Source organism: Chelonoidis abingdonii, chromosome 3, assembly GCF_003597395.2.
Source record: "Chelonoidis abingdonii isolate Lonesome George chromosome 3, CheloAbing_2.0, whole genome shotgun sequence".
NCBI lineage: Eukaryota > Metazoa > Chordata > Testudines > Testudinidae > Chelonoidis > Chelonoidis abingdonii.
Genome location: NC_133771.1, coordinates 208,861,019 through 208,886,949, shown reverse-complemented (window position 1 = coordinate 208,886,949; position 25,931 = coordinate 208,861,019). Strand labels below are relative to the sequence as shown.

At 44.1% G+C, this 25,931-nt stretch overlaps 1 protein-coding gene across 2 annotated transcripts in view; it reads left to right on the top strand.

Moving 5' to 3' along the window:
* Positions 1-25,931, top strand: part of PLCB1 (phospholipase C beta 1) — a 645,127-nt gene that overhangs the window by 481,866 nt on the left and 137,330 nt on the right. For both annotated transcript variants that reach the window (XM_075064491.1, XM_075064492.1), the window contains exons 15-20: positions 2,470-2,540; positions 3,323-3,419; positions 16,986-17,070; positions 18,518-18,642; positions 20,607-20,761; positions 23,067-23,231. In XM_075064491.1, the coding sequence (XP_074920592.1) occupies positions 2,470-2,540; positions 3,323-3,419; positions 16,986-17,070; positions 18,518-18,642; positions 20,607-20,761; positions 23,067-23,231 (698 nt within the window). The remainder of the gene's footprint in view (positions 1-2,469; positions 2,541-3,322; positions 3,420-16,985; positions 17,071-18,517; positions 18,643-20,606; positions 20,762-23,066; positions 23,232-25,931) is intronic.

Here is a 25,931-nt window from a genome sequence, read left to right as displayed (position 1 = left end):
GTCTCAAGCCCCCCTGGGATCTTAAATGTCTGTTGTCTTTTGTCTTATGTTCCCCCCCCATTTGAACCGTGGCTACATGCGTCCCTCCTCCTTTGTCCTGGAAACGGGTTCCTGTGGCCATCCATCGCTAGGCGGTCAGAGCGGCGCGCACTGTCGTGGAATCCCTCCTCACGGTCTTCCATCGAGACAAGGTCGCAACCTGAGGGCCGCACCCGGCATTCCCCCCAAATTGTCTCAAGCCTTCACTTAACCAGGACATATTCTCCCGTATCTTTCTAAACCTCATTCATCTAGTAAGGATACAACATTACATTGCCAGACGGTGCGCGGGCGCTCGCCTTTTATATCAGATAGAACTAAGCCGTTTCCGCAAGTTCACTCAGTCCTTTGTCGCATAGCTGCAGGCGGCTCAAGGGCTGCCAGTCTCCTCACAGGGATCTTCCCGGGGATACGTCCTGCATAAGAACATGTAGCCCCCCAACCCCCCCTCCCCCCCCCCCCCCCACCCCCCCCCCACCCCCCCCCCCCGCCCCCCCCCCCCCCCCCCCCCCCCCCCCCCCCCCACCCCCCCCATCGCGCATCTCCTCGGGGTATAACGCACACTCTACCAGAGCCCAGGCATCTGCGTAACTCCTCGCGCAGAAGTTCCCATCCAGGAATTATGCAGAAGCGGCGACCTGCTCCTCCGTGCACACGTTTACTAGCCTCTATGCCCGGCTCCATCAGTCCAGGGATGATGCGGCCTGTCGGGTTCTGCTGTGTTGCGCCACTGTGACCTCCTCACCCGACCCCACCGCCTAGGTAAGGCTGGGAAGTCAACCTACTGGAATGGATCATGACAACATCGAAGAAGAAATTGGTTACTTACTTGTAACTCTTGTTCTCGAGATGTGTTGCTCATATCCATTCCACACCGCCCTCCCTCCCCACTGTGCGAGTAACCGGCAAGAAGGAACTAGGACGGGCAGGCGCGCAAGGGGTATATATCACCGCCCATAGCAGCGCCAACTCTTAGAGGGGCGACCTGCTCGGCCCCGCTTGAGTTGCTAGGTGAAAAGTTTCCGACGAACGTGCCACGCGCGCGCGCGGTACACCTACTGGAATGGATATGAGCAACACATCTCGAAGAACAAGAGTTACAAGGTAAGTAACCATGTTATCTGTCTGGCCCATAAGGTTTTGACTGGTATAAAATAACTGAGCACAAGGCTTAAAAATCTGTGTAATTCAGTCTCATCTACTCATTCAGTGCTTTTGGAGTGAAAGAATGCTATTGAAGCGGCTTCTTCACATTGTTTAGTTTGCACTGTTCTCTGCTGGTATGTATGTGATATGCCACCTCAGAGCTGACTACTAGGAAAACATGCAGGAACAGAGAACCTCAACTGGTGTACAGTGAAATAGCTCCATTGAAATCAAAGGAACTGTTGCCAGTTTATAGCAACTGAGTATCTGCCTCACAATTTTCAATATATTATAATAAAGATATTAAATATTTTAATGTAACCCAAAATATTATTTATTGAATAAGTACATTGTTGTTAGCAATCATAACTAAGTTTATTTCAGTAGTGCGTCAGGGCTAATGGAGAATGCAGCCCCATTGTGCTAGGCATTGTACAAACAAAGAGGTTACAATCTAAGTAATGGTACTAATATAGTCTCCATTGCCATGGTTTCTGAGCACCTCAGGATCTTTAATGTATTATCCTTACTACACTCTTGTGAGTGTAGGGAGGTGCTATTATCCCCATTTTACAGAAGGAGAACTGAGGTCGAAAGAAAAAGGTAAGTGACTTGCCCAACATTACACAGGACATCTGTGGCAGAGGAGAGACTTGAACTCAAGTCAGCCCAAGTCCCAGCCATTGGACTGTCCTTGGTTAATAATACGTGATATTGTATATACACGGACTATCACAATGCAGCATTCTTTTTTTGAGTTAATTATTCTAACATCTAAACTGCTGTTCTGAAACACTGTTTTGTTGACCATAAAAGTCCTTTACAAAGACGCAAAGGAGCTGTTTGTTTAATAGGCTTATTCCCCAAAGTAAGTCAGCAACGTTGAGGATGGCTAAGCCACTCAAGACAGTGAATTTGGTGTGTTATGTAAGAGGCAGTCCCCCTAAAGCAGTGGTTCTCAAACTTTTGTACCGGTGACCCCTTTCACATAGCAAGCCTCTGAGTGCGAACCACCTATAAATTAAAAACATGTTTTTATATATTTAACACCATTATAAATGCTGGAGGCAAAGTGCGGTTTGGGGTGGAGGCCAACAGCTTGCGACCCCCCCATGTAATAACCTCGCGACCCTCTGAGGAGTCCCAACCCGCAGTTTGAGAACCCCTGCCCTACAATGTGGAACCCTCAAAAGCAACAGTACTTGAAGGTGTCTATCAAGGATAGTTTTGGTATTTATAATCATTGTTTCAGCCAATAATTGCATTGTAATTAAAATGTTGCAGGAGAAGCAGAGATCGAGAGTGACGATGACGATGACTATGATGATGACTGCAAAAAATCGTCAACGGATGAAGTAAGTATTTAAATATTTTGAAATAGTGATGGAGTGATTCTGGTCCTTTAATTTGGCTTGCATTACTAAGTGTTGGACTGCCATCTAGTGGAAAAAGTAAGACATGCACGTAAAACATAATACGAACTTTAGAAATATTTGCCAAGGATTCTTGAACAACATGTGCACATTGTTGCTCACTTTATTCATATTTTAACTTAGTAAAATATGATATAATTAATCAGTTTTAGACAGCTATTTCTTTATTATATATGTGTGTGTGTAAGATCCCCAGGAATCTTACAGGCATGTATAAAGTCTTAGAATATCAGCTATGTGATTTAACTTTTAAATAGAGTGGTAAGGTCTCCTCTTCATAAATCTGTGAAATTCCCACAAGGCTAATTAAGACTATTTCACATGTATTTCCTTTTGTCCCCTTGAAATTCCTCCTTCCCTCGAAGAGTTTCACGTCTTCTGCGTGAATTTCATTGGCTAACATCCTATTAACAAAAACAAACAAAAATGACTCCCTTCCTCTAAATGAGGAGCCTAAAGAGGATAAGCCAAGCCACATATCAAAGGGAAATAGGCCAGATAATCTGCATATACAAATGAATAGTGATCTATTGGACATTGATCCCACACCCACTAAAGTAAATGGTAAAGCTCCCATTGACTTTGCTGTGACAGGTACTGGCACTTGGAGTCTTTTGTATATATAAAGTCTACTTTATAGAAATCCCACCAGTGACGTTTGATGTGCACTAAACACAAAGCCTTCACTTGTATCCTTGTTCTAGGGCACTGCTGGCAGAGAAGCCATGGCCACTGAAGAAATGTCTAACCTGGTGAACTACATACAGCCAGTGAAGTTTGAGTCTTTTGAGATATCAAAAAGTGAGTAATCTAAATATCCATAACATCATTTTATACTGGCAATTACTTAGGAGGTCATTTTCTTATCTCAGTTGGAATTATTTGAACGTATCACGGGGCAGATACTCAACCTGTGTAAATTCAGTTGTCATATCTCCATGGAAGTCAAGTAGACACCATTGGAGGATCTGTCCCATTAGGTATAGGAGAAGAGTGCTTAGAGAACTGAAGACTCTCTGCTTTTCTCTCTTTAGTGCGTTGCATAAATCCTTATTAGGAACTACACACATGTATCAATCAACAATAGATCCACATTCATTTTGAGATAGGCATTGGTCTAAACATTCAGTTTTGTCTATGGTAAACATTGGTACTCAGTGTGTGCGGCAGGTTTGACAAGGCTTCTGGAATTGAAAAAGTCTTTGCTCATCAAATTAAATGTCCATGAGTAAACAGTGTCAGAAAAGCAAGGCGTATTGTCCGCTTTTGAACAACGAGCTTGTGAGCACTGAGTGAGAAAGAGCAAGTGCTTTTATGGTGTGCCCACATTGCACGTATAACAGATAACACAGAGCCCACTTCTCATGTCAATCTATCTTTTCTGCCACAGCCTAGGCTATAACTTCATCCCCTGCTGATTTTCCACTGATAAAGTCTTGCTGGGAATGCACTTTGCAGCATCTTTAATAAACAGAGCAGCAGCATTTCCTGTCTAAGAGCAGAACCCCATACCATCTTCCTGCCCTTTTTCATGGTGTTTTGACAGGAGACAACATGTTCTTGACATTTCTTTTTTGTTAAAGCAGCATACTGCATTTTAATTTTTAGATCTTGGATTTATGGAGGCCCTTGAAGACCAGTGTTATGGTTGCCTAAATCCATTACCTCTATACAAGATTTTACATCCACTGATCCTTACAGTGCAGTTGCTATGAGTGTGATGACAAGTGCTTCATCAGAAGCAAATTAAGTAACTCCTCCAGACAAATGTATTGAAATATTTAAAACTTCATTGTTCACTCAATGTATGTATATGTATTTATATCTCTTTGATTCCCATCCATCAGCTCAACAGCGATAATAGGGCTTCAAGAAGTCTTTACCTCACTTTCTATCTTGAACCAGCTTCACGGCTTCATTATAAAACATTGAAAACGTGTTTTAACGTGTGTGTGTGTGTGTGTGTGTGTGTGTACTGGTCCAACTTATAGTAAGATGTTTGTCTTCAAGTTGCCTGTTTCTAATACTAAATTCTCTGTTGGATACACATTTATACTCCCTGTAGAGGTTTTGAGTGGTTCCTCTCTGTCAGCATCAGAGGGAATAGCCAGCTAGCTTCAAGAACTGATGCCTTTGTTGCTTCATGGTGGGTGGTAACCAGGCCTGCAAGGCCTGGACCTTTCTAATGAGAGGCCATGGCTGTCCTAGTCCCAGTGTGTATCCAAGGTATGTCATTTCCTGCCAACTGATTGACACTTCCTTGGGTTGGCGGGCAGTTAGGCCCGCAGGGCACATACGACAGCTGCCACCTGGTTGAGATGGTTCTTCTGGCGTTGGCTGCATATCACCACGTCATTGAGATATGCTGCAGCATAGGAACTTTGGGGCTGCAGGAGGAGGTGATCCATCAGCCTCTGTAAGGTTGTGGGGGCCCCATAGAGACCGAAGGGCATCCAGATAAACTGGTAGATCCCTGTTGGCATGGCAAACGCTGTCTTCTCTCTCAAGCTTGGGTTAAGGCGGATTTGTCAGCAGCCCTTTGTGAGGGGTGGTGGTGAAGCGAGCTTCCCCCAGGTGGTCAAGCAATTCATTGATACGGTGTATTGGGTACGCATCGAATTTAGAGATCCTGTTTACCCTTTTGAAGTCAATGCAAAAGTGCAGGGTCACACTGTGGGAGGTGCTGTGTCACCTCACAACCGTCACACCCCCCAAGTGGTCTGGCCAGGTAGGGCAGTGGAGGTCTTAGGGAAGGCCTTCAACAGGCTTCAAGCCTGCTGTGTTGCTCCTTGGTGAGGGTATCCCTGAGTCATGGTTCCTCGGGGCTGATTGCCACGGAATGGTGTGAGCCCAGGTCTGGCTCAGGAGAGTAAGGGGCAATCAACAGACCCTCCTGCTCTTGCCAAGTCTTCAGGAGGTTGTCATGGTGGAGCAGTTATTTCTTCTCTGCCAGTCCAGTTGCTGAATTTCGTACATTACTGGCCCCTACCCAACAGGTTACTTCGTACAGCCCCTCCTAGTGGGCCAGCAGCTTGTACTTCTTGGAAGGAAATAGGAGCAGGACCTGTTCACCAGCTTCAGAGGTCCGAGACTGTGCCCCATGTGCTCCTGGATCCCTAGGGTAACTTGCAGGTTTTCCTTTGCCAGAGTCCTGGCATGGTTCAGGCACTCCTGGAACTGGAATACATATTATACAAGTCCCTGGGCCAGTGACGGAGAGTGCTCCCAGGTCTTACACATCAGGTTGAGCAACCCCTGGGGCCGGTGCTTGAACAGTAGCTTGAATGGGGAGAACACCATGGAGGACTGGGGCACCTCCCTGATGGCCAACAGCAGGGGTGGAATTAGCTGGTCCCACCAGCACAGCTCTCCCAGGAGAAATTTGCACAGCATTTCCTTTAATGTCCAATTGAAACATTTGACTAGTCTGTTGGTCTGGGAGTGGTAGATGGAAGTGCCTAACTGTTGGCCTCTGCGAGCCCACACACTTACCGGAATAGCCTAGTCGGTGAGAATCTCTTGGGGTGAGCCTACCTGGGCAAAAAATTTAAGGAGCTCTCCTGTAATGGTCCAGGCCATGATGCTCTGCATCAGAATAGCTTCTGGTGGCATAGTCCAAGATGACATGGTATAGTTGTTTTTTTCTTCCATCAGTGTAGTTGCCGAATTTCATACGTTACTGGACCCATCTGAGAGAATACTTGATATGGCCCCTGCCAGTAGGCCAAGAGCTTGTACTCCTCAGTGGTAGTAGGACCAGAACGTAGCGGAAACCAACAGCGCTCTTCAGGAATGGTCCCACGAGGTCCATAGCAACCTACTCAAAGTGGACCTCCATCACCAGCAAGGAGACCAAGTTCTTTGGCGTACTTGGCACATGGTTGTTCCGACAGCTCCTCGAGGTGTTCCTTCAGAGGCAGGGGTTAGTAAAGCATGGTCCCTGGCTCAGGGGCCAGCAGCAAGGCAGAGGCGTCTGACTCCTTCCCTGACTCTCCCTTAACGGAGCTGGAAGCCCTGCCTCTTATACTTCCTGTTCCACTCCTCTGCTTCCAGTGCAAAGGGTGGGGGCGGGCCTGGCCTGGCTTCACCCACTCACGCGGGGGCTGGGAATGGTTCCTCCCTGTCAGCATCGGAGTGAGGCCACTCTGCCTTGCTACACTTCAATTAACACTAATAGCAGTTATGAGTCCACATTCTGGGGAAAAATATTCCTACTATAAAGGAAGTTAAATGGGTGAGGGAACTCTTGCTCTGAAGCCTACCAACCTTTCAGAACAATACGATGTATCTGTTGTCAAAAATCTGCGCGTTAGATTTATCTCTCACATGTTCTTTCCCTACCTGATTTCTGCCTCTTGTAAGGAACAGTATGTGCAGATTTAACACAGCAGGTTTTAACTCTGAGCTTTGATCCAAACATATTTTATTCTCATTTGGGTACTCCTTGCATTATAACATTAGGGCTGAGTATTTATGGTGTTGAAGTATAAAAAGACATTATTGTTAGAGTGTTGTATATTGGTTAAAACTGGCCTGGGTGGCAGGACACCAGGCTGTATTGCTAACTTTGCCCCTGACTCACTCAGTGACCTTGGGGAAGTCCACTAAAGATTAATGCATGAGGGGGGGGGGATGAAATCAAGCTTTTTTAATTTAAATTGATTTTTAAACATTTGAAATGACTTTTCATCTGTCTTGCTAATTGCTCTTACTTTCTTCCCATCATGTCCCAGGTTAATGGGATCAATCAGGGGGCCCAGTAATCTTCATCCAAGAATACTAAAGGAACTGGCACATGAAATGCAAGCCCGTTAGCAAGAATTTTAATGAAACTGTAAACTCAGGGGTTGTACCATATGACTGGAGAATTGCTATCATAGTTCCTATTTAAGAAGAAAAAAAGGGTGTCGGTATAAACAGGCCTGTTAGTTTGAAATCCGTAGTAAGCAAGGTCTTGGAAAAATCTTTGAAGGAGAAAGTATGTAAGGACATTAGGCCAAAGGTAATTGGACAAAATACAGCACGGCTTTAAAAAAGGTAGATCGTGCCAAACCAACCTGATCTCCTTCTTTGAGAGGTAACAGATTTTTAGACAAAGGAAACACAGTGGATCTAATTACTCCGATTTCAGTAAGGCATTTGATACAGTTCCACATAGGAATATTAGCTAAATTGGAAAAGATGGGGATCAATATGAAAATTGAAAGGTGGATAAGGAACTGGTTTAAAGGGAGACTACAACGGGTCGTACTGAAAGGTGAACTGTCAGGCTGGAGGGAGGTTACTAGTGGAGTTCCTCAGGGATTGGTTTGGGGACCAATCCTATTATCTTTTTATTACTGACATTATTACAAAAAAGTGGGAATGTGCTAATAAAGTTTGAGGATTGACACAAGCTGGAGGTATTGCCAAAACAGAGAGGGACTGGGTATCCTTCAGGAAGATCTGGATGACCTTGTAAACGGGATAATATAACACACCTATGAAATTTAATAGTGAAAAGTGCAAGGGCAGGCATTAGGGATTAATAATAAGAATTTTGTTTATAACCTGGGGATGCATCAGTTGAAAGTAACAGAGGAAGAGAACGACCTCGGAGTGTGGTTGATCACAGATGACTATGAGCTGACAATGTGAGCCAAAAAACTAATGCGGTCTTGGGATGCATCAGGCGAGGTATTTCCAGTAGAGATAAGGAGTGTTAGTACCGTTATACAAGGCATTGATGAGAACTCATCTGGAATACTGTGTGCAGTTCTGGTCTCCCATGTTTAAGAAGGATGAATTCAAACTGGAACAGGTACAGAGAAGGGCTACTAGGATGATCCGAGGAATGGAAAACCTGTCTTATGAAAGGAAATCAAAGAGCTTGGCTTGTTTTAGCCTAACCAAAAGAAGGCTGAGGGGAGATATGCTTGCTCTCTATAAATATATCAGAGGAATAAATACCAGGGAGGGAGAGGAATTATTTTAGCTCAATACCAATGTGGACAGAAGAACAAATGGATATAAACTGGTCATCAGGAAGTTTAGACTTGATATTAGACCAAGGTTTCTAACCCTCAGAGGAGTGAAGTTCTGGAACAGCCTTCTAAGGGGAGCAGTAGGAGCAAAAGACATATCTGGCTTCAAGACTAAGCTTGATAAGTTTATGGAGGGGATGGTATGATGAGATAGCCTAATTTTGATAATTAATTGATCTTTGACTATTAATGGTAAATATGTCCAATGGCCTGTGATGGGATGTTAGATGGGGTGGGATCTGAGTTACTACAGAGAATTCTTTCCTAGGTGTCTGGCTGGTGAGTCTTGCCCACGTGCTCAGGATTTAGCTGATTGCCCTATTTGGGGTTGGGAAGAAATTTTCCTCCAGGGCAGATTGGCAGAGGCCCTAGGGTTTTTTTGCCTTCCCCTGCAGCATGGGGCACAGGTCACTTGCTGGACGATTCTCTGCACCTTGAAGTCTTTAAACCACGATTTGAGGACTTCAATAGCTCAGACATAGGTTAGAGGTTTGATACGGGAGTGGGTGGGTGAGATTCTGTGGTCTGCGTTGTGCAGGATGTCCAATTAGACAATCATAATGGTCCCTTCTGACCTTAAAGTCTATGAGTCTATAGTTTTAAATTATAAAAGTGTTTTGTCCTTGGTTTTATTTTCCCAGTTGTTAGTAAAATTTCAAATTTTACATAGATTTTTTTTTCTGTTAAGAAGTTTCACACTTAAAAAGTATATCTGAATTGAAAAAGACACATCCAGGTCCTCATTACCATCTTTACTGTGAGAAAACACAGACTCAAACACAACATCACAACACTGTTAAGCAAATCACCTATGCTGTATTCACAACCAGACCAGCCTTCCGATATATTAAACTTACACAAGTCAGAAGAGCTTTGGGCTCCTATTTGTGAAAATGTTGGCCTGTGTGTATAAACACATTCACAATAATTTTGTTTAATGTAGTGGAAGCCTGCACAACTCCCTGTTGTTAACACTGAAGCACCTTTGTATTGAAGTGAACAAGAATGTATGCTGCTAAGATAAAAGCTTTTAATTAAAATACAATTTTAGCTCCTGTTACTGCAAACACCAAGGCACATGCTTAACCTTAAACAATCCCTTGAAGTCAGTAGCACTGTTCATGTGAGTAAAGTTATGTAATTCTGTCAATGCAGGATAAAGGTCTTAATTTTCAATATTTTGTTTTTTTCTGGTAGCAGGAGTCACATTTATGAAAAATCCAGCATGAATCTTTGACAGGGTCTCCAAGGTGCAACCTGGACTGTGAATAGCTGAGTCCTCTGAACCCACCAACCTGGTTTGCCTCTCACATTGTGATGCTGATGTCAAACTACAAGCCTCTGATAGGCACTGCACTTACGCAGCCATCCTCAGGCAGGGACACACCCAACTGAGTTAAATGAATGATTTCTCGTGTGTCCCAGAACTGTACCGTGTTGCACTAGTCAGAAGCCTGGCCAATGTAAGCTCATTACCTCATTGACCACTCCAACAAAGGATAGTGGACTTGCAGCTGCCCTTTTTAACCTGAGCTGAGTTTTCCCAAGCTCTTCAACCAAAACACGCTGCTTTAGGTAAAATATAAAACAGATTTATTAACTACAGAAAGACAGATTATAAGTGGTAGGCATAAAGGTCAGAGATAATTTACCTTAAGAAAATCAAAAGTAAATACGCATTCTAAATCCTAAACGTTTAGTCTAAGCAAGAGTTGAATCAAACAGTGTCTCACCCTGACAGATGGTTCAAGCAGGTACAGTTTGTCAATACACAGGCTACGACTACATTCCAGCCTGGGACCACCCTTCTCCCATTCATAGTCTTTGTCTTCCAGACGTTCTTCTGGGAGGAAGATGCCAAGTGATGATGTCACTTCCCCTCTCTTATACTTCTTCAGGTTGCTGGAAAGATCTTTGCTGTGATGGGAGGATCAGGCAGTCCCCATTGGTCAAGCAGTCTCCATTGCCGACATGCTATAGGAGTCTCTGGAATAGTGGTTTCTTTTCTTGATGGATATTGATGAGCTATTACTGCTGTCTGGCTATTGATGGCTACTCCTCTTTTGTAATTGAAAGGCTGTTCATGGATGTTCCCAACCTCACAATGTAATCAGTAAGACATAGGACAATACTTCATAGCATCACATCTAATGACAGCACATACAGTCCAACAGGATATTAATGTTCAACAGTCTAAAACTTTAAAAGTACCATAATTTAAACTGATTATTTACAGTGCAGCACCCTGCCGAGAAGCAGAGAACAGCACAAATCCATTCCCACCCACTCCTTTTCACACTGTAGCTTTCTTTACCCTCTGCATATCTGTTTCCCCATTTATAAAAGTGGGGACAATAATACTTATCTCCCAAGGGTGATGTAAGGCAGAATTAAACTTTGTCAAGTGATTTGAGACCCTTCCCCTAAAGTGCAAAGTATCCCTAAGGAAATAAATGTCTCTGCACAGAACTTATCCTGTTTATATGGCCAATTTCTATCCTTCCTAACTTGACCAAAAATACCCGTTATTATTATTATCGTCGTTGTTATTAATTGTACAGCTGATTAAATGCCAAGACATTTCATAACTGCAAACATCATTTGCAGTTGCCAGCTCCTCCATTACTATGGGCGTTTCCCTTTGGTAGGGCATGGCTAAAAGATGCCATACCCCACAAACCCTAACACAATACATTTTAAATAGAAGACAAAAAAGTGCTGCTTTTCTTTCCTGTGAGCATTAGAACCTGAAGGCTCTGTCTTTCTCAGACTTTCCACTGAGGTCATATGGAAATTGAATAGCCACATGGGAGTGGCTTTAAAATAAATAAAATAAAAAGGAATGATGTTTTATCATGAAGGCTCTGGAAACCTTCCCAATGTGGAATGTACAGAGATTCACAGGCTTCAGTTCACTCATCTTGTTTGATTCATACAGAACCCATATTCTGACCAGTAAAAAAAAATGAACATCAAAGGGCTTGGATATTTGGATGCTTATTCAGATTCCCAAATTGTTCTGCTGCCTCGATGACAATACCGATGGCTAGTCCTACACTAGCCACACACACACACACACACACTCCACAGTGGTCCCATCGATAGGGCTGGAGCAAGGGTGGGAAATGTGAAACACAATGCTAATACAGACAAGGCCTCCATCTCTATATAAGATAGGGACTTCAATGGGACTCATGAAGATGAGTGCAGAGAAGGTATTTCTTGTTGGAGAGGAACATCTACAGACCGTGACAGGGACTCTGTCCCCATTAGAAGCTAAAGGCTGTGACTAATAGTATTGAAAGGCCTTCGGGGTGTCTGGCTAGTAGTTCCTAAAGAAAGAGGGTACTGGAAGAAGACCTCAGTGAGTTCCAGTAGCTTGCTGCTGAACAGTGCACAAAGCACCCGTCCCAGCCGCAAGGAACATGGAGCTGAAACAATCCAGCTCGTAGGATGGTCTCTACTCTGAGCACAGCGAGGCTTTGTTTTGGTTTATATGGCAGGTGCGCGGGAGCATTTCTCAGCCAGCTGCATTAGCGTTGTTGGCCTTACCCAAAGCAGTGGGTGCTAAGGAGGGATTTGAATAAAGTGGTGGCCTGGGGCAGCATGGGCAAAAACCACAAAGATTTAAGCATAGAAAGAAAAAAGGGGTGTGGTGAAGCAGCAGGCAGCGGTGCCAGAAAAGGAATGAGGACTCAGTGAAGATTTAACACCCAATGGAACCTGCAGTGATCCTGGTGCACTGTAGCCTTTGAGCCTATAAAGCTGTCTCGAGAATTGTTCCCACCATCTGGTTTTGCTCTTCCTCTTACCAGCAGCTCTCTTTCCCCTGTGCTGTGCTTGTGAATACAGCTCCTTCACCAGTAGGGGTGGTGCTCACCTTCTGGCTCCCTCTAAGGATGGGGAGAGTTCTCACCTACCTCTGTTATCTCTCTGCAGGAGCAGGGAACACTCTTGTTCAGTTTTTGCCTGCTTCCACTTGGCTTCTCATTTTGATTGCACAGAGCAGGCCAGGCTCTTCAATCCAGGGGTGACTGCAACAAAATTACTTCTAAGACCAACCTAGGTCAGTTGGCCTCCACTGTGCCTCTGGCTTGTACTTTGCCTCTGAGAGCTTTGTGAGGCAACAGAGCTCACTCAGATGTGACGCACAGGCTCTCGGTAATTGCTTCATTTCGAGAGAGGTGCCAAGGCATTTGGTGAATGGGAATCAGCTCTCAATACTGCAGGCACTTCTGTGCAAGCAACATGGCTTAGAGTTTGCTGGAATGAAAGGCTTTTTTTCTGAGGAGTCTGTGCCTCATGTGCAAAACGAATTTTGGGAAAATTTAAAGGAGAACTTACTTAAGCCACAGGGGTTTTGACTTGGCTTTTCCATTCAGTATGCTATTCTGGTGCGTAGAAAGGCTGTGCACACGTCTCACTAGAGGAAATAACAGACACAAAAGAAAAGGGAGCTGCTCTTTTTACGCTGAATATGCAAATTGGAGCCAGCTCTGTGCATTTAGCCAATCAAGCCATGAGCTTAGGCTGTCTCTCCCCTCCCACTGTGACTGTTTTACGACAGGTAAGAGGTCAGAGCACATAGTGCTGCAGAGACTCTAGGCAGCATTGCCAGGTCGAGAGATTCAGAGGATGACCTAAGTTACACTGAGGGTTTCCCCAATCTCCACATGTCTAAAATCAACTGTATGCAAAGGTGGCCTAAAGCCACCAGAAGCCTCCTACTCTTGTGTTGCGAGTTCTGTGCTCTGCTTCTCACAGTACATTTACACTGCCAAAAAAAACCCCCATGGCAGTGAATCTCAGAGCTCAGATCAATGGACGCGGGCTCCTGGGACTCGCACTACAAGGCTAAAAATTGCAGTGTAGAGACTTCCCACGCGGGCTGGAGCCCAGTCTCCGAGACGCCTCCCTCCTCGCCAGGTTTCAGCCAAACCCAAACATCTTCACTGCTGTTTTTAGCTCTTTCGCCTGGATCAACTGACTCAGGCTCTCATACTTGCTGCCTTGGGTTTGTTTTTTTTTTTGTGTAGTGTAGATTTACCCTTAGGGCAGTGGTTCTCAACCTATCTACCTTTGTAGGCCCCAGATGCAGCTCTCTGTGTGTTATGTGGGCCACATTCACACAATATATAGATTATCTATATGGCCCTGAGGATATCACCTGGGCCTCAGCTGTGTGCTGACTGGGCCATGGGTTGAGCACCACTGCCTTAGAGGGATAGCGCAGAATCTTACCCTTAATGGGTTACTGGGGCAAGCTTTTTAGTCAGGCTCATGCATTTCTCCTGTGCACGAGCAGATGGCTGAAATGTTTTTTCTACCATGCCCAGCATTTCCTGGTGGATGGGTACCTGATGGTCTGTATGGAACTCGTCACCACAGCTACCAGTAACACCAGGATCTTTTTTTTAAAGAAGCACTAGATACTTATATGGAAAGTGAGACCATCTACAACTATATTAGGCAAACCGTTTGGAAGGGATATAAGCTCTCTTGCTTCAGATCATGAGCCAGCCTCTAACTGCTTGGAGTTGGGAAGAAGTTTCTTATATGGACAGATAATTACATTACAGGATTATTTAGTCCTTCCTCTGAAGCATATGGCACACCTACTGTAGGCTACGGGATCAGAGAGTGTACTGTGATGATTTTGGATTGCAGTTCCCATGTTGCTATTTGAGACATAAGCAAACTTTCTTTATGAGCCATTTCCTTATTGTGGCTGTAGGAGCGTAGCGACATAAGATTTGTCATATCCCATTATACAGTTGGTCGTAACTTGGGCTACAGATTTGTCACCGCAGTCACGCAAATGGTGAATTTGATTAAACTCCAAGGAACACATCTGATTGGGCCCGAAACTTAGTGGCATTGTGCTAGTCTCTGTCACTTGGATTTGTCCATCCACCCCTCAAGAGAAGGAGGAGCAGGTGGGCCAACCCAGAGTGGCACTGCGACCTCATGTGCCAGGTCAGAACGCTGGCAGTGGGGAGCTGGACCCAGCCTTGTTCTGGGTTTCAGCTTCCAGCACTCCTACTATACTATTGTGTACTGCATTCTTTGGTGACTGTTGTGGTAGCAAACTCCATAGGATGAGCAAGTGCCATGCAAAGAAGTCTAGTCCTTTTTATTCCTGACAGCTCTTTATTCTAGTGCTTGCTATTATGCTGCCGTGGCTAAGGTGTAGAAACAGTTTCCTTATTTAAACTTTGTTTTCATACACTCTTGTCCTTAACAAAACATATATTTTTTCAAAGTGAAACTGTCTCTGGTTTGTGTGTCTAGGTGACTCTTTTTTAAAGTTCACACTTTGAGTCTTATTTGAGTTGAGAGAAAGAAAAAGAATTGTCCTCACACTTATATCCAAGGAAAACACCTCTCAACCTTATAACCTCAATTTTTTTTTGCTATAAATGCATAGAACTAGATCTACAAAGATATTTAGGTACCAAAAGTTGCAGATAGGCATCAAGTGAGATTTTCATAAAGGGCTTAAGCAGGTTAGGCACAGAACTCCCACTGACTTTCAAGGGAGTTAGGCACCTAACTCACTTAGGCACTTCTGAAAATCCCTCTTGATGTCTATCTGCAACTTTTGGTACATAAATACCTTTGTAAATCTAGGCCATGGTCTATCATAAGTGTGCCAAATATATTAAAAAATGTATTGGTTTGACGGTTAGGGATGTTTAAAAATGCATCATTGCACAAGCCGGGTAGAGAAATGTGTTAACTTTTAAGCAGCTCATGTGTCCATCCCAACTAATTGCCTCACGAGATGCCTGGACAACTAAAGTGATCTCGATCTCTGAGGACTTTGAAAAGCTTTCAGAGGAAAAGAAGGCATCCTTCTCAAATTCATAGATTCCCTAGACCAGAAGGGACCATTGTGATCATCTAGACTGGCAGGCTAAAGAACTCCCCCAAAATAATTCCTAGAGCAGATTTTTTTTTAAAAAAAAAAATTCCAATGTTGATTTTAAAATTACCAGTGATGGAGAACTCACCATGACCTTTGGTATATTGTTCCAGTATTAATACAAAGGTTTGGCCCTAATTTACTACCCAAATTCTAGTAGCATTTCTTCAGCCACAATGTATTTTGATTTATTCCTAGAGTTTTGTGCTGCCTGTATTTCTGCATCATTATCTTTTTGCATAATTTTCCCAGTCCTTGATAAGATTTACTAATGCTGCACTCTGCCTAGAATGAAACACCTTTACTGTCCCTCGGTAAGCAAGGTTGGTGCTCTTCTTTTCATGTCATGGAAATCATAGCTGTGGGAATAGCGTGACTGCCGCTGCTGCTCAGCGTGTGCTTATTTTTTATTCATCCTGAACAGCAAGAAAATGCGAGATTAAAATAGTTGACAGGACACTGTACTGCTGACGGTTATCTTTGATATTTTCCATCCTCATCTTGGATGTCACCGGAAGAAATACTGGAAAAGCTAGCAAAACCCTGCAGTAAGCAGGAGAGAACTGGAAATGTTTGCACCCCGATGTGTGCTTGCATTTTACTTCAGTGCTCTCCCTCCCCTTTCATGAGATGAGTCATTCATGAGATGAGGACAGTGGTCCCCAACCTTTTTCGTCTGGCGAGCCACGGAGGACCGTGGCGGCAGACGAGCATCCACTGAAATGCCACCAAAATTCAGCAGCATTTCAGCGCCGACACCTCTGGATGACACTGCTTGTCGGCAGCAAGCAGCGTCATCCAGAGGTGTCGCTGCTGAAATGTCGCTGAACTCGGCAGCATTTCAGCAGATGCTCGTCCACCAGCCAGTACGTGGGAGCACTTAGACGCCCCAGTTGGCGCCATGGCGTCCACAGGCCCCGTGTTGGGGATCCCTGCCCTAGCACTACATGCAGTAAAAGCTGGGGTTTGCGGCTGTTAAAGTGTGGGCTGTATCTCACCGAATGAATGTTTTTAAACTTTGGAAGCTCACTGGCTCAGAAACATTTGTTTTGTTTTCCTGTTATTTGTGGTTTTAATTTCCCCAAACGTGTGGCTTTGTCAAGCATTTTAATTTTAAATACATTTTAAAAAGAATGGAAAAAGGAAATCTTGGAAATCATTTGATGATATGAACAGTGATGTCAAATAGGTAAGACATTGAATTGCAGATGGAATATAGGTACTGCAATGAACCCATTATTTTACAGCTCTACTTTATGTCAGCTTGAAAGTTTGTCTCTTTCACCATAACGAGTTAGTCCAATAAAAGATATTGCCTCAGCCACCTTGTCTTACAATATCCTGGGACCAACATGGCTACAACAACCTGGAAAACAACAATGTTCTAATCCATCACTGTTTTCCCCCTTTGAACTACAGAACGCAACAGGAGTTTTGAAATGTCTTCCTTTGTGGAAACCAAAGGGCTTGAGCAACTCACGAAGTCTCCAGTGGAATTCGTGGAGTATCCTTGGCATTCAGAAAGATTCATTATGTTCTGAGTAAGAACCATTATGGTTCTTCACTGGGCTTTGGAGACATGAGTTTGGGAAATTTGGAACTTAGCTTAACTTTGTTAACTTGATTACCTCTTCCATTAGCAAAGAGAGCTGGCATCTGATGAGACCTCACTGAGCTTTGAGGCTGGATTCTTGTGATACATATTAGGTGCAAAAGGGATCATCTTAAAATACAGATTGAAGGTCTGGGGAGGAAGAGCGAGTCAAATCATTAGTGAGCATGTGAGAAAACAAAGCAATGGTACTTTGTTATATAAAATAATAGAAGATAAATTGAAACAAAGGACAATTCGTCAGAGAGAGATCATCGGGATAACTCAGTACTTTGCATAGTCATATGGGATATCTGAGTTTGATTCCTAGTCACAATTGATTCTTCCCTGATTACCAGGAGCTAGCTACACTGATTTATTTTTTGGAGAAAAATAACTAAAGAGGAGTCCATTTCAGTTGAACAACTCTCAGGCTACGTCTGCACTACCCGCCGTATCATTGGGTAGCAATCGATTGCTCGGGGATCGATATATCGCGTCTCATCTAGACGCAATATATCGATCCCCGAATGGGCTTATATCGATTCCGGAACTCCACCAACCTGAACTGAGTTGCGGAGTCGACATGGGGAGCTGTGGACATCGATCCCGCGCCGTGAGGACGGTGAGTAATTCGATCTTAGATACTTCGACTTCAGCTACGTTATTCACGTAGCTGAAGTTGCATATCTGAGAACGATTTTCCCCCGTAGTGTAGACCAGCCCTCAGTGTATGTCATTGTCTCTTTTGAAGCCTGCAATTCACAAAGAGGGATCCAGGTACAATATGGCCTTACAGAACATTAACTGAGAGCAACTTCTACATCCAGACAGCAGTGTCTTCCCATATCCAAAATTTCTGGAGTGGCCAGTTGAAGCTCAGGCTCGCTACATCAGTTTACTCACCATTGCTTTCGCTATGTGGAGGCTAGATCTGAAACTCATGTGAGGAGAGAAGTTACTTCTTAACTCGGCTTTCCTCAGTCCAGCTCTGGTTAGTTTCTGTAGAGGCAATTTAGGACCATATTAGATTATTTACAGTGTAACTGAAGTTGCAAATATATTGTCCTCTAAGATCCACACTTGTCCATGTTTTTCCGTTTCTTCTTTAGAGTCTGCTAGCCCTCACAGGAACAAATAAAAAGTATGTCATGTATCATTTTATAACCGCAACTTAGACACCTGAGTATGTGTATAGGCTAGCTGCCCTCCCAAGAACGTGAATCTGTGGATGTAGTATGTTTGGAAAACTCCACTAAGCAACCTACTGTTGTTCTGTAAAGAGCATCTACATTTAGTGACTGAAAATATATATAGTTATTATGCCAAATGTTCTGTATCTTAACCACTCACCACCTAGATATAACAAAAGGCAGCTTAGCAGGATTTATCCAAAGGGAACACGTGTAGATTCCTCAAACTACATGCCTCAAGTCTTCTGGAATGCTGGCTGTCAACTGGTTGCTCTTAACTTCCAAACTGTAGGTAAGTCTCAGCTTTTTCTTGGGTTAGTGGGCTGTACTTGCCACTTTTTTAGTAGGTTTTGTGATTGAAAGCCAAGCAAGTTGTTTTGTTCAACAAAAGATGTTGGACTATTGACCAGTTTTAGAAAGCTGTTTGTTCATTCCTATCACTGAACCCAAGTTATTCTCAAATTCATTAGCATATTATACTATAGTTCAGCACGCACACAGTGGTCATCCTAAAGAGTTGTCATTTACCAACCGTGCCATATTGCAGTTTCTGAAATGTAAAAATGGTTTTCTGTGTATTGGAAAAAATAAAAGTATCTCATATGTAGTCCTGCAAATATTTGCTTGTTAATAGCAGCCCCTTTATATTGTGTAATGAACTGAAAATATAACTAACTTTCCCTCAGTCTCCAGAGATAATTATTATTAATAATTTTTTATTGCAATAACAGCTGGATTCAACTGTTCTTGGCACTGTACATAATGACAGGGCCAGATTTTCGTAGGCAGGCCCAGTGGGTGCATCCCGTGAAATGCATGCTCACTGTTCCCACAAACACCTGAATGTGCATGCACAAAAGGGAAATTTTGCATCTAGGTGCCTGCGTCTCATTGAAAGTCAACTAGGGTTGCCAACTTTTTGCCCGCAAAACTGAATACCTTTACTTCGCCCCTTTTCCAAGGCCCCACCCCATGCTCACTTGATCATCTCCCCCCCTACCCCATCACTCGTTCTTCCCATGCTCACTCACTGGCTCATTTTCACCTGGCTGGTTCAGGGAGCTGGGGTATTGGAAGGGGTGAGCGTTGCATCTGGGGGTGCAGGCTCTCGGGTGGGGCCATAAATGAGGGGGTCAGGGTGCTGGAGGGGATTCCAGGCTGTGGCCAAGGGTTGGGGTGCGGGGCAGGGTGAGGGCTTTGGCTGGGAGTGTGGACTCTGATGTGGGGCTGGGAATGAGGGGTTTGGTGTGCGGGAGGGGGCTCTGGGCTGGGGCAGGGGGTTGAGGTGCANGGTGCAGGGGGGTGGGAGGGCTCTGGTTGGGGTGCAGACTCTGAGGTGGAGCTGCAGATGAGGGGTTTGGAATACAAGAGGGTGCTCCAGGCTTGGATTGTGATGTTCAGAAGGCGGGAGGGGGATCAGAGCTGGGGCAGGGGCCTAGGAGGGAGTCAGGAGTACAGGCACCGGGTGGTGCTTTCCTCAAACAGCTCCCGGAAGCAGCGGCATGTCCACTCTCTGGCTCCTACATGGAGGCGGGTCAGGCGGCTCTGCGTGCAACCCATCCACAGGCGTGGCCCCTGTAGCTCCCATTGGCTGTGGTTCCCAGCCAATGGGAGCTGCGGGGGCAGTGCTTGGGGCTGAGGCAGCATGCAGAGCCCCCTGGCTGCCCCTATGCGTAGAAGCCGGAGTAGGGACATGCTGGCTGCTTCCCAGAAGCTGCGAGGCATGGAGGCTAGTAGGGACCTTGCCAGACCCACTGTGCAGCAGCACCAACCAGACAGTCAACCACCCAGTCAGCGGTGCTGACCGGAGCTGCAAGGATTCCTTTTTGACCAGGTGATGCGGTCGAAATCCGGACATCTGGTCACCCTAAAGTCAACAGGACTTAGGAGCCTAACTCACTTTTGAAAATGAGACATAGCCATCTAAGTCACTTAGGCTCTTTAATACTGAGCCAGGCAAGACCTAAATACCTTTAAAATCTAGGCCTTGGGCTCTTTTGAAAATGTTACTCCATGTCTTCTGGAACATCTCTAGAGAATTCCCTCCTCTTACAGCAAGAATCCAAGATAGTGACCACTGAGGATTGTGTGAGTGAAACTTCAGTCTTTCAGTGAAAGATTTCCTGAAACTAGGTTTAAGTGACAGCAGTGCTCAAGAAATAGCTGTTTATTCACATTGTGCTTAGTCATACTACAGCAGCTGTACTTGTTTTTGTATATTTAATACTTATTCCTCGTGATATTTTTATTGCTTAGATTTGTCTATGCAAATAAACATGGGGATGTATGAATACAATGGCAAAAGTGGTTACAGGCTAAAGCCAGAGTTTATGAGAAGACCAGACAAACATTTTGACCCGTTTACTGAAAGTATTGTGGATGGAATAGTAGCCAACACTTTGTCTGTGAAGGTATGTGCACAGTTGTTGAAAATTCTGTTGATGTTAGAACCTGGACATATTTCTGTTTTATCTGGAGCCCTGACAGATCTTCTGTAGGTGTGTCCACACTGAAGGGATGCTCATCACCAGCGCAGCCTAGTGGTCAGGCTGGGGTGCGGCAGGTTGTCTTCTGGGCATCCCCCTTTCTTACTGCTGCTTCACCCTGCAGTCATCTGTCTTTCTGGTGACTCCACCCTCCAGCCAGGTCATGTATTCAAGTGTGGCCCTTTCAGGATATGTATAGAGTCCAACAATGGGGGAACCTTCAGGATGCTCAGGATTCTACCCCTTGGGTCAAGATCTCACAGCCCAGACCTTTTTATCTTCAGGGGCTTCTCCCCGCCAGCTAAGTTCCCCACTTCTGTAGTTGTCCCTCCACAGAGGTTTGTAGGGAAGCCCAAGCCCACCCTGTCAACTGGGCTCCAATCCAGGGCCCAGTGGTAGGCAACTAAATCCTGCACCCTAAAATGCTATGCGGCTGTCTCCCTGGATCACTTCCTACCAGGCCCCTCTCTTCCCACCAGCTAAAGTAAAGAACTAAAACACAAAAATAAAGTCTTTGGCCTTCAGAGAGTCACAGGTCCCTTCTCTGTAGGCTTGGTAAGGTCACCATCGCCAGGTCTCAGGCAGTAAGAGCTCCATGGTGCACCTTCTCACAAGCTTAGAGTGTAGGTCAGCTCACCTCCACAACCTGCCTGCCAGTGCCACTAAGCAACTGTGTTCCCCTTTGTAAGCTCTTCCTCCAGCCTGTGTGGGTGATGCAGGTGTGGTGCAGCAGAGTCGCCTGGGCCCAAGGCATCTCTTTAACCTGTACCTTTCCAGGATGGGGTTTGTACACCCCATCACAAGTACCAACTGCAGTGAAGGTGCGGCATCACAGGCTTCAGCATAGCCCTGTACAAGCCTTCCCAGAACCCTAGACACTTCCCTGGACAGCTAGCCCCCACTGAAGTCCATCCTGCCATGGCTACCCTATTGGTACGCGCTCTAGCTAGATTAGAGCTAACTCATGTCTACATGTGCTGCAGTCACATCTCCAGCTGAAGTGTAGCTATACTGTAAATTGAGACAATGAGATACGTTTAATTTGTAGTGGGGCATAGTTAATTTTTAAATTCCACGGTATCTAAATTCCTAAAAAAACAGATGCTCAAATTTTGAAGGAATATTGCCTATTAAGTAAATTTTCTTGTGTTTTGTTTTTAATTTCCTTTCCAATCTCTTTTCGTTTCCATCACATAAGACTTACCAGGAAACTGATGTAGTTAAGAAGAGATTGAAGATTTTTAAGCTTTTGTTTATGAGGTGCTGTATTTCAAATCGTGTAACCTTAAAAACATCCCTAGTCCATGCTAAATGCTAACTTGCACTGAGATGACCAACAGAGCATGCTGCATAGTGTAAATTAATACAGTAATAGGGTTGTTTTTGCAATGAGATCAGGAAGTTATAAAAGTCATGGTTTCATACTCAGAGTTACAAAAACAATTTATTTCATTCATAGATCTACTCAGCCAAACAATCTCCTCTGTCCAGAAGCCACCCACAAAATATCCTGTTTCGTTCACTAGGAGGACACTGATATCCACCTTGAGGGTTCAGGCACAAGTCAGCTGTGGCAAAGCTGTGGTGTGAGGGCATGTGTGAAAGAGGTGGCTCGCAGCTTTGGGACCACATCTAAATGGAGGTCATTCAGGAGCTCTCGGGAGATGCTCAGCATTTTGCAGGAATGAGTCCCTAAGAGCAATGTGGCAATTGCCAGAAGTTGGCTCCTTCTGACTGTCCAGTAGCGATTGTGCTAGTTGTGATGTCATGGCATGGTACATGCTGAGGCCTCACAAATGAATGGGAGCTGGCATACTTTGGGCAAATCCAAGGTTCTTTAAGATACCCTGACATTGGCTGAATCTCCCTCTGCTCCGTGTTACTCAGGGAATTCATCAACAACCTTTCCAGTACCTCATATTTAAAAAAAAAAAAAAAAGGCTGGAAGGAGACAAAAACGAAACAAGCGCCTCTGCTCTTTTATCATTGCCTTTGTTGCAACATCACTACACATAGCTCTGGTGTTACTTTATCTTTTTCTTTACCATAACGTTATGTTACAGTCCTGTATTTGCAATATTAGAGAATGCTTGTTTTGAGTTTTGGGTTTCTTTAGGAGAGAAGTATACCATCACTAGAAAGAGTGCAGCCTGAATTTCAGCCAGAAATTTCAGAATCCACTAAGCTGTCTTTATTAGTTTCTTACAGATGCGCCTCTCCTGTTTTCTAGATAATTTCAGGTCAGTTTCTTTCGGATAAAAAAGTTGGTACTTATGTAGAAGTAGACATGTTTGGCCTGCCTGTGGATACAAGACGAAAAGCTTTAAAGACAAAGACCTCTCAAGGCAATGCTGTTAATCCTGTATGGGAAGAAGAACCCATAGTATTTAAGAAGGTTGGTGTGATATTTATTTCCCTACAGCGCACAGTGATTATTTTATTGCTTTCCACTAGATTAATTTTATATTTTACAGAAAATCAGAGCAATTGCATTTGCTGAAGAGATAGTTTAAGAGACTCTGAAACAGCTAGCCTGTAGAACCCACCCCTGTTCCAATGAAATCAAGCCAGCTCCTACTGAAATCAGTCAACTGATGTAACTTTGTTGGCTTCATTGACACAAGATTGGGCCTCTGTGCGTACAAGGCAAAAATTTCCAAGGCGCATGAAACCCAGATTTGTAAAGGTATTCAGGTGTTGTTGCATTGAGTGTTGCATTTAGGAGCCAAAGTCTCATTTACAAAGTGATTTAGGCACTGAGGAGCCTATCCTATTGTCAATGGGATTTTGATGCCTAAGTGCCCTTAATCCCTTTTGATTAGAAGATTTAGGTTCCTAAGTCAATTAGGCATTGCAGTGCTGAGCGCAGCAACACCTAAATACCTTTAATAATCTGAGATCAGATGATTTAAGAACCTAAATCCCATTCATTTACAACAGGATGTAGGCTCTTGAGTTACTTAGGTGCTTTGGAAAATTTTACCCAGAGTACCCAATCCTGAAAAGTTAATGGGAGCTGAGGGTACTAAGCATCTTTCAGAATCATGCCCCTGCAGCATTGGTATCTCACAGTGCGTTATAAGTGGGATTGCAGACAATTTCCTAAAAAGAGCTGTAGTATTGTCTATTTTTAATTTACTGGATAATGCAATTAATTAGTCTTGGATCAAGTAGAGAAACTGCCTTTTCCTGACGTTCCATGACAGCAATTAAAGTTCATGGCAGTGAACTTTCAGGCACTGCCTTACAGAGGCAGTGCCTGAAACTCAGCTTTCAAGGAGTTACAGGAGGGCTCCCTCACCTGAAGGCTCTGTCTGCAGATCTCCTTCCCTTTGGCGTTCTGCCGGGGCTGGATTCTGCAAACAGCACTATCATTTCGTTGTTGTTGTTGTTGTTGTTGTTGTTCTCATGGGCCTTTAATTAATATATTTTATTTCTGTTACTGGTTTTACCATAATGTTTGGGAGCCTCCAGGCTCATACTGGGCCTGGATTATTATTCTGAGTGATTTGAAGATTAACTCATATAATCTGTTGTTAGTGGGCGGTTAAACTAAGTGCCTACATATTTTTAGGTGAAATATAAACATCCAGTAAATAAAACACTGATTTCCACATAGTGTGTTCTGAGAAAATGATGCCTGTTTAAGCAGCCTTACAACACGTAGGTTTATTTACTTCTCTACGACACAGTAGGTTTATTTACTTCTCTACGACACAGTAATGAGATATTAGGCATATTTTTTACAGTACCATTCGATTGGGTAGGAATTAAGGTAGGGTCTGTTACTTGTGGGATTTGGGTCTTTACTAAAATTTAAGACAAGGTAAGAATGTTCATTCAAAGCCACGCACAGTTTTGGTTTCAAATAGGCCTTGTTTCGGGACATAGACAGTCCAAACTCCTGGGTCCCTGTTCTTGTGAGCAGAAAAGATCCAGTGGCACAGAGCTTTCGAGGATGAAATCAGAGACTGCCTTTCTAGGACTCCACTCAAGCAAGCAAGCCCTTCTGTCTGATGGCCTGAGAAAAACCAGCTGTGGGTCATGGCCAATCTGACAAAAGACTGCATCCCACTAGAGAGCCCTGTAGGGTTAATATTTGATGATGTCGTGCTCAACAGCTCTGTGACATACCCCTGTACTATCCCCATATGCCAGGGATAAGAATTGGGGGATATGTCTGTTGCCAGAAATAAATTAGGTGATAGGAAATGTCTCATTATTCCTTGTTGGACTGGGAGCTGCAAGCTCCTGTTTCACTGTGTTCTGCTTTGTAAATCTAGGCCCTAGCTCACCTGGGCCTTCCCAGTGTCTTGAATATAGATCCCCATGAACAAATGCTTTCAAAAGGGACAGACCTTCCAAGTTCGGTTCTTTCACATATCGTACCTCATAGAGGAAAAGAGTAATCCTTCTTGCACAGGCAGACTGATTTCCTATCAAATCACCCATCCTCCTGGGGAAAGACACGCTATTTAATATATCGCCAGAGCAATCTCTCTTTCAAAATAAATCACATCATGTATTTGTTTATGAAGTTAGTGCAGGTTCCTTTCTGGACTACTACTATTCTAGTCTTTTAATGTATTTCTTCCTCCACCACCAAGGCCTTTCCATTGTAGCAACCCTGGGAACTTAGTACAACCCTGAAGGACTTTTCACTGAGGCTAAGGTTAGCATCCCAGGCATACTCATCTCTGCCCTGGCTTCATCTGTCCAGTAAACATCATTTGCCTGATCAGTGAAAGGCAGGATAGGTGTTCTGAAGCACTGGCTATAGCACTGGAGAGCTGTGTTAGGTGTAGGCATGCAAGGGAAAGCACTTACGAAGGGTACTATTACTGGCATTATGCAAGCATGCTAAACTGCCTCAATCTATTCAGCCTGTCAGGATGTTTTGTGTAATTAAATAACTAAGATCTAGCAACCTGTTCAGACTTTTCCCTCTTAAAACACACCAATTGATGGATTTGTTATTTGTTGGTTTTATCAGCACTAATGCGCTTATCAGTGCCCTGCTTTAATTAATTAAGGAGTCCTTAGGACACATCGGTTCTGAGTGACTCTCATGATTTCACCTCATACGTTGTCACTA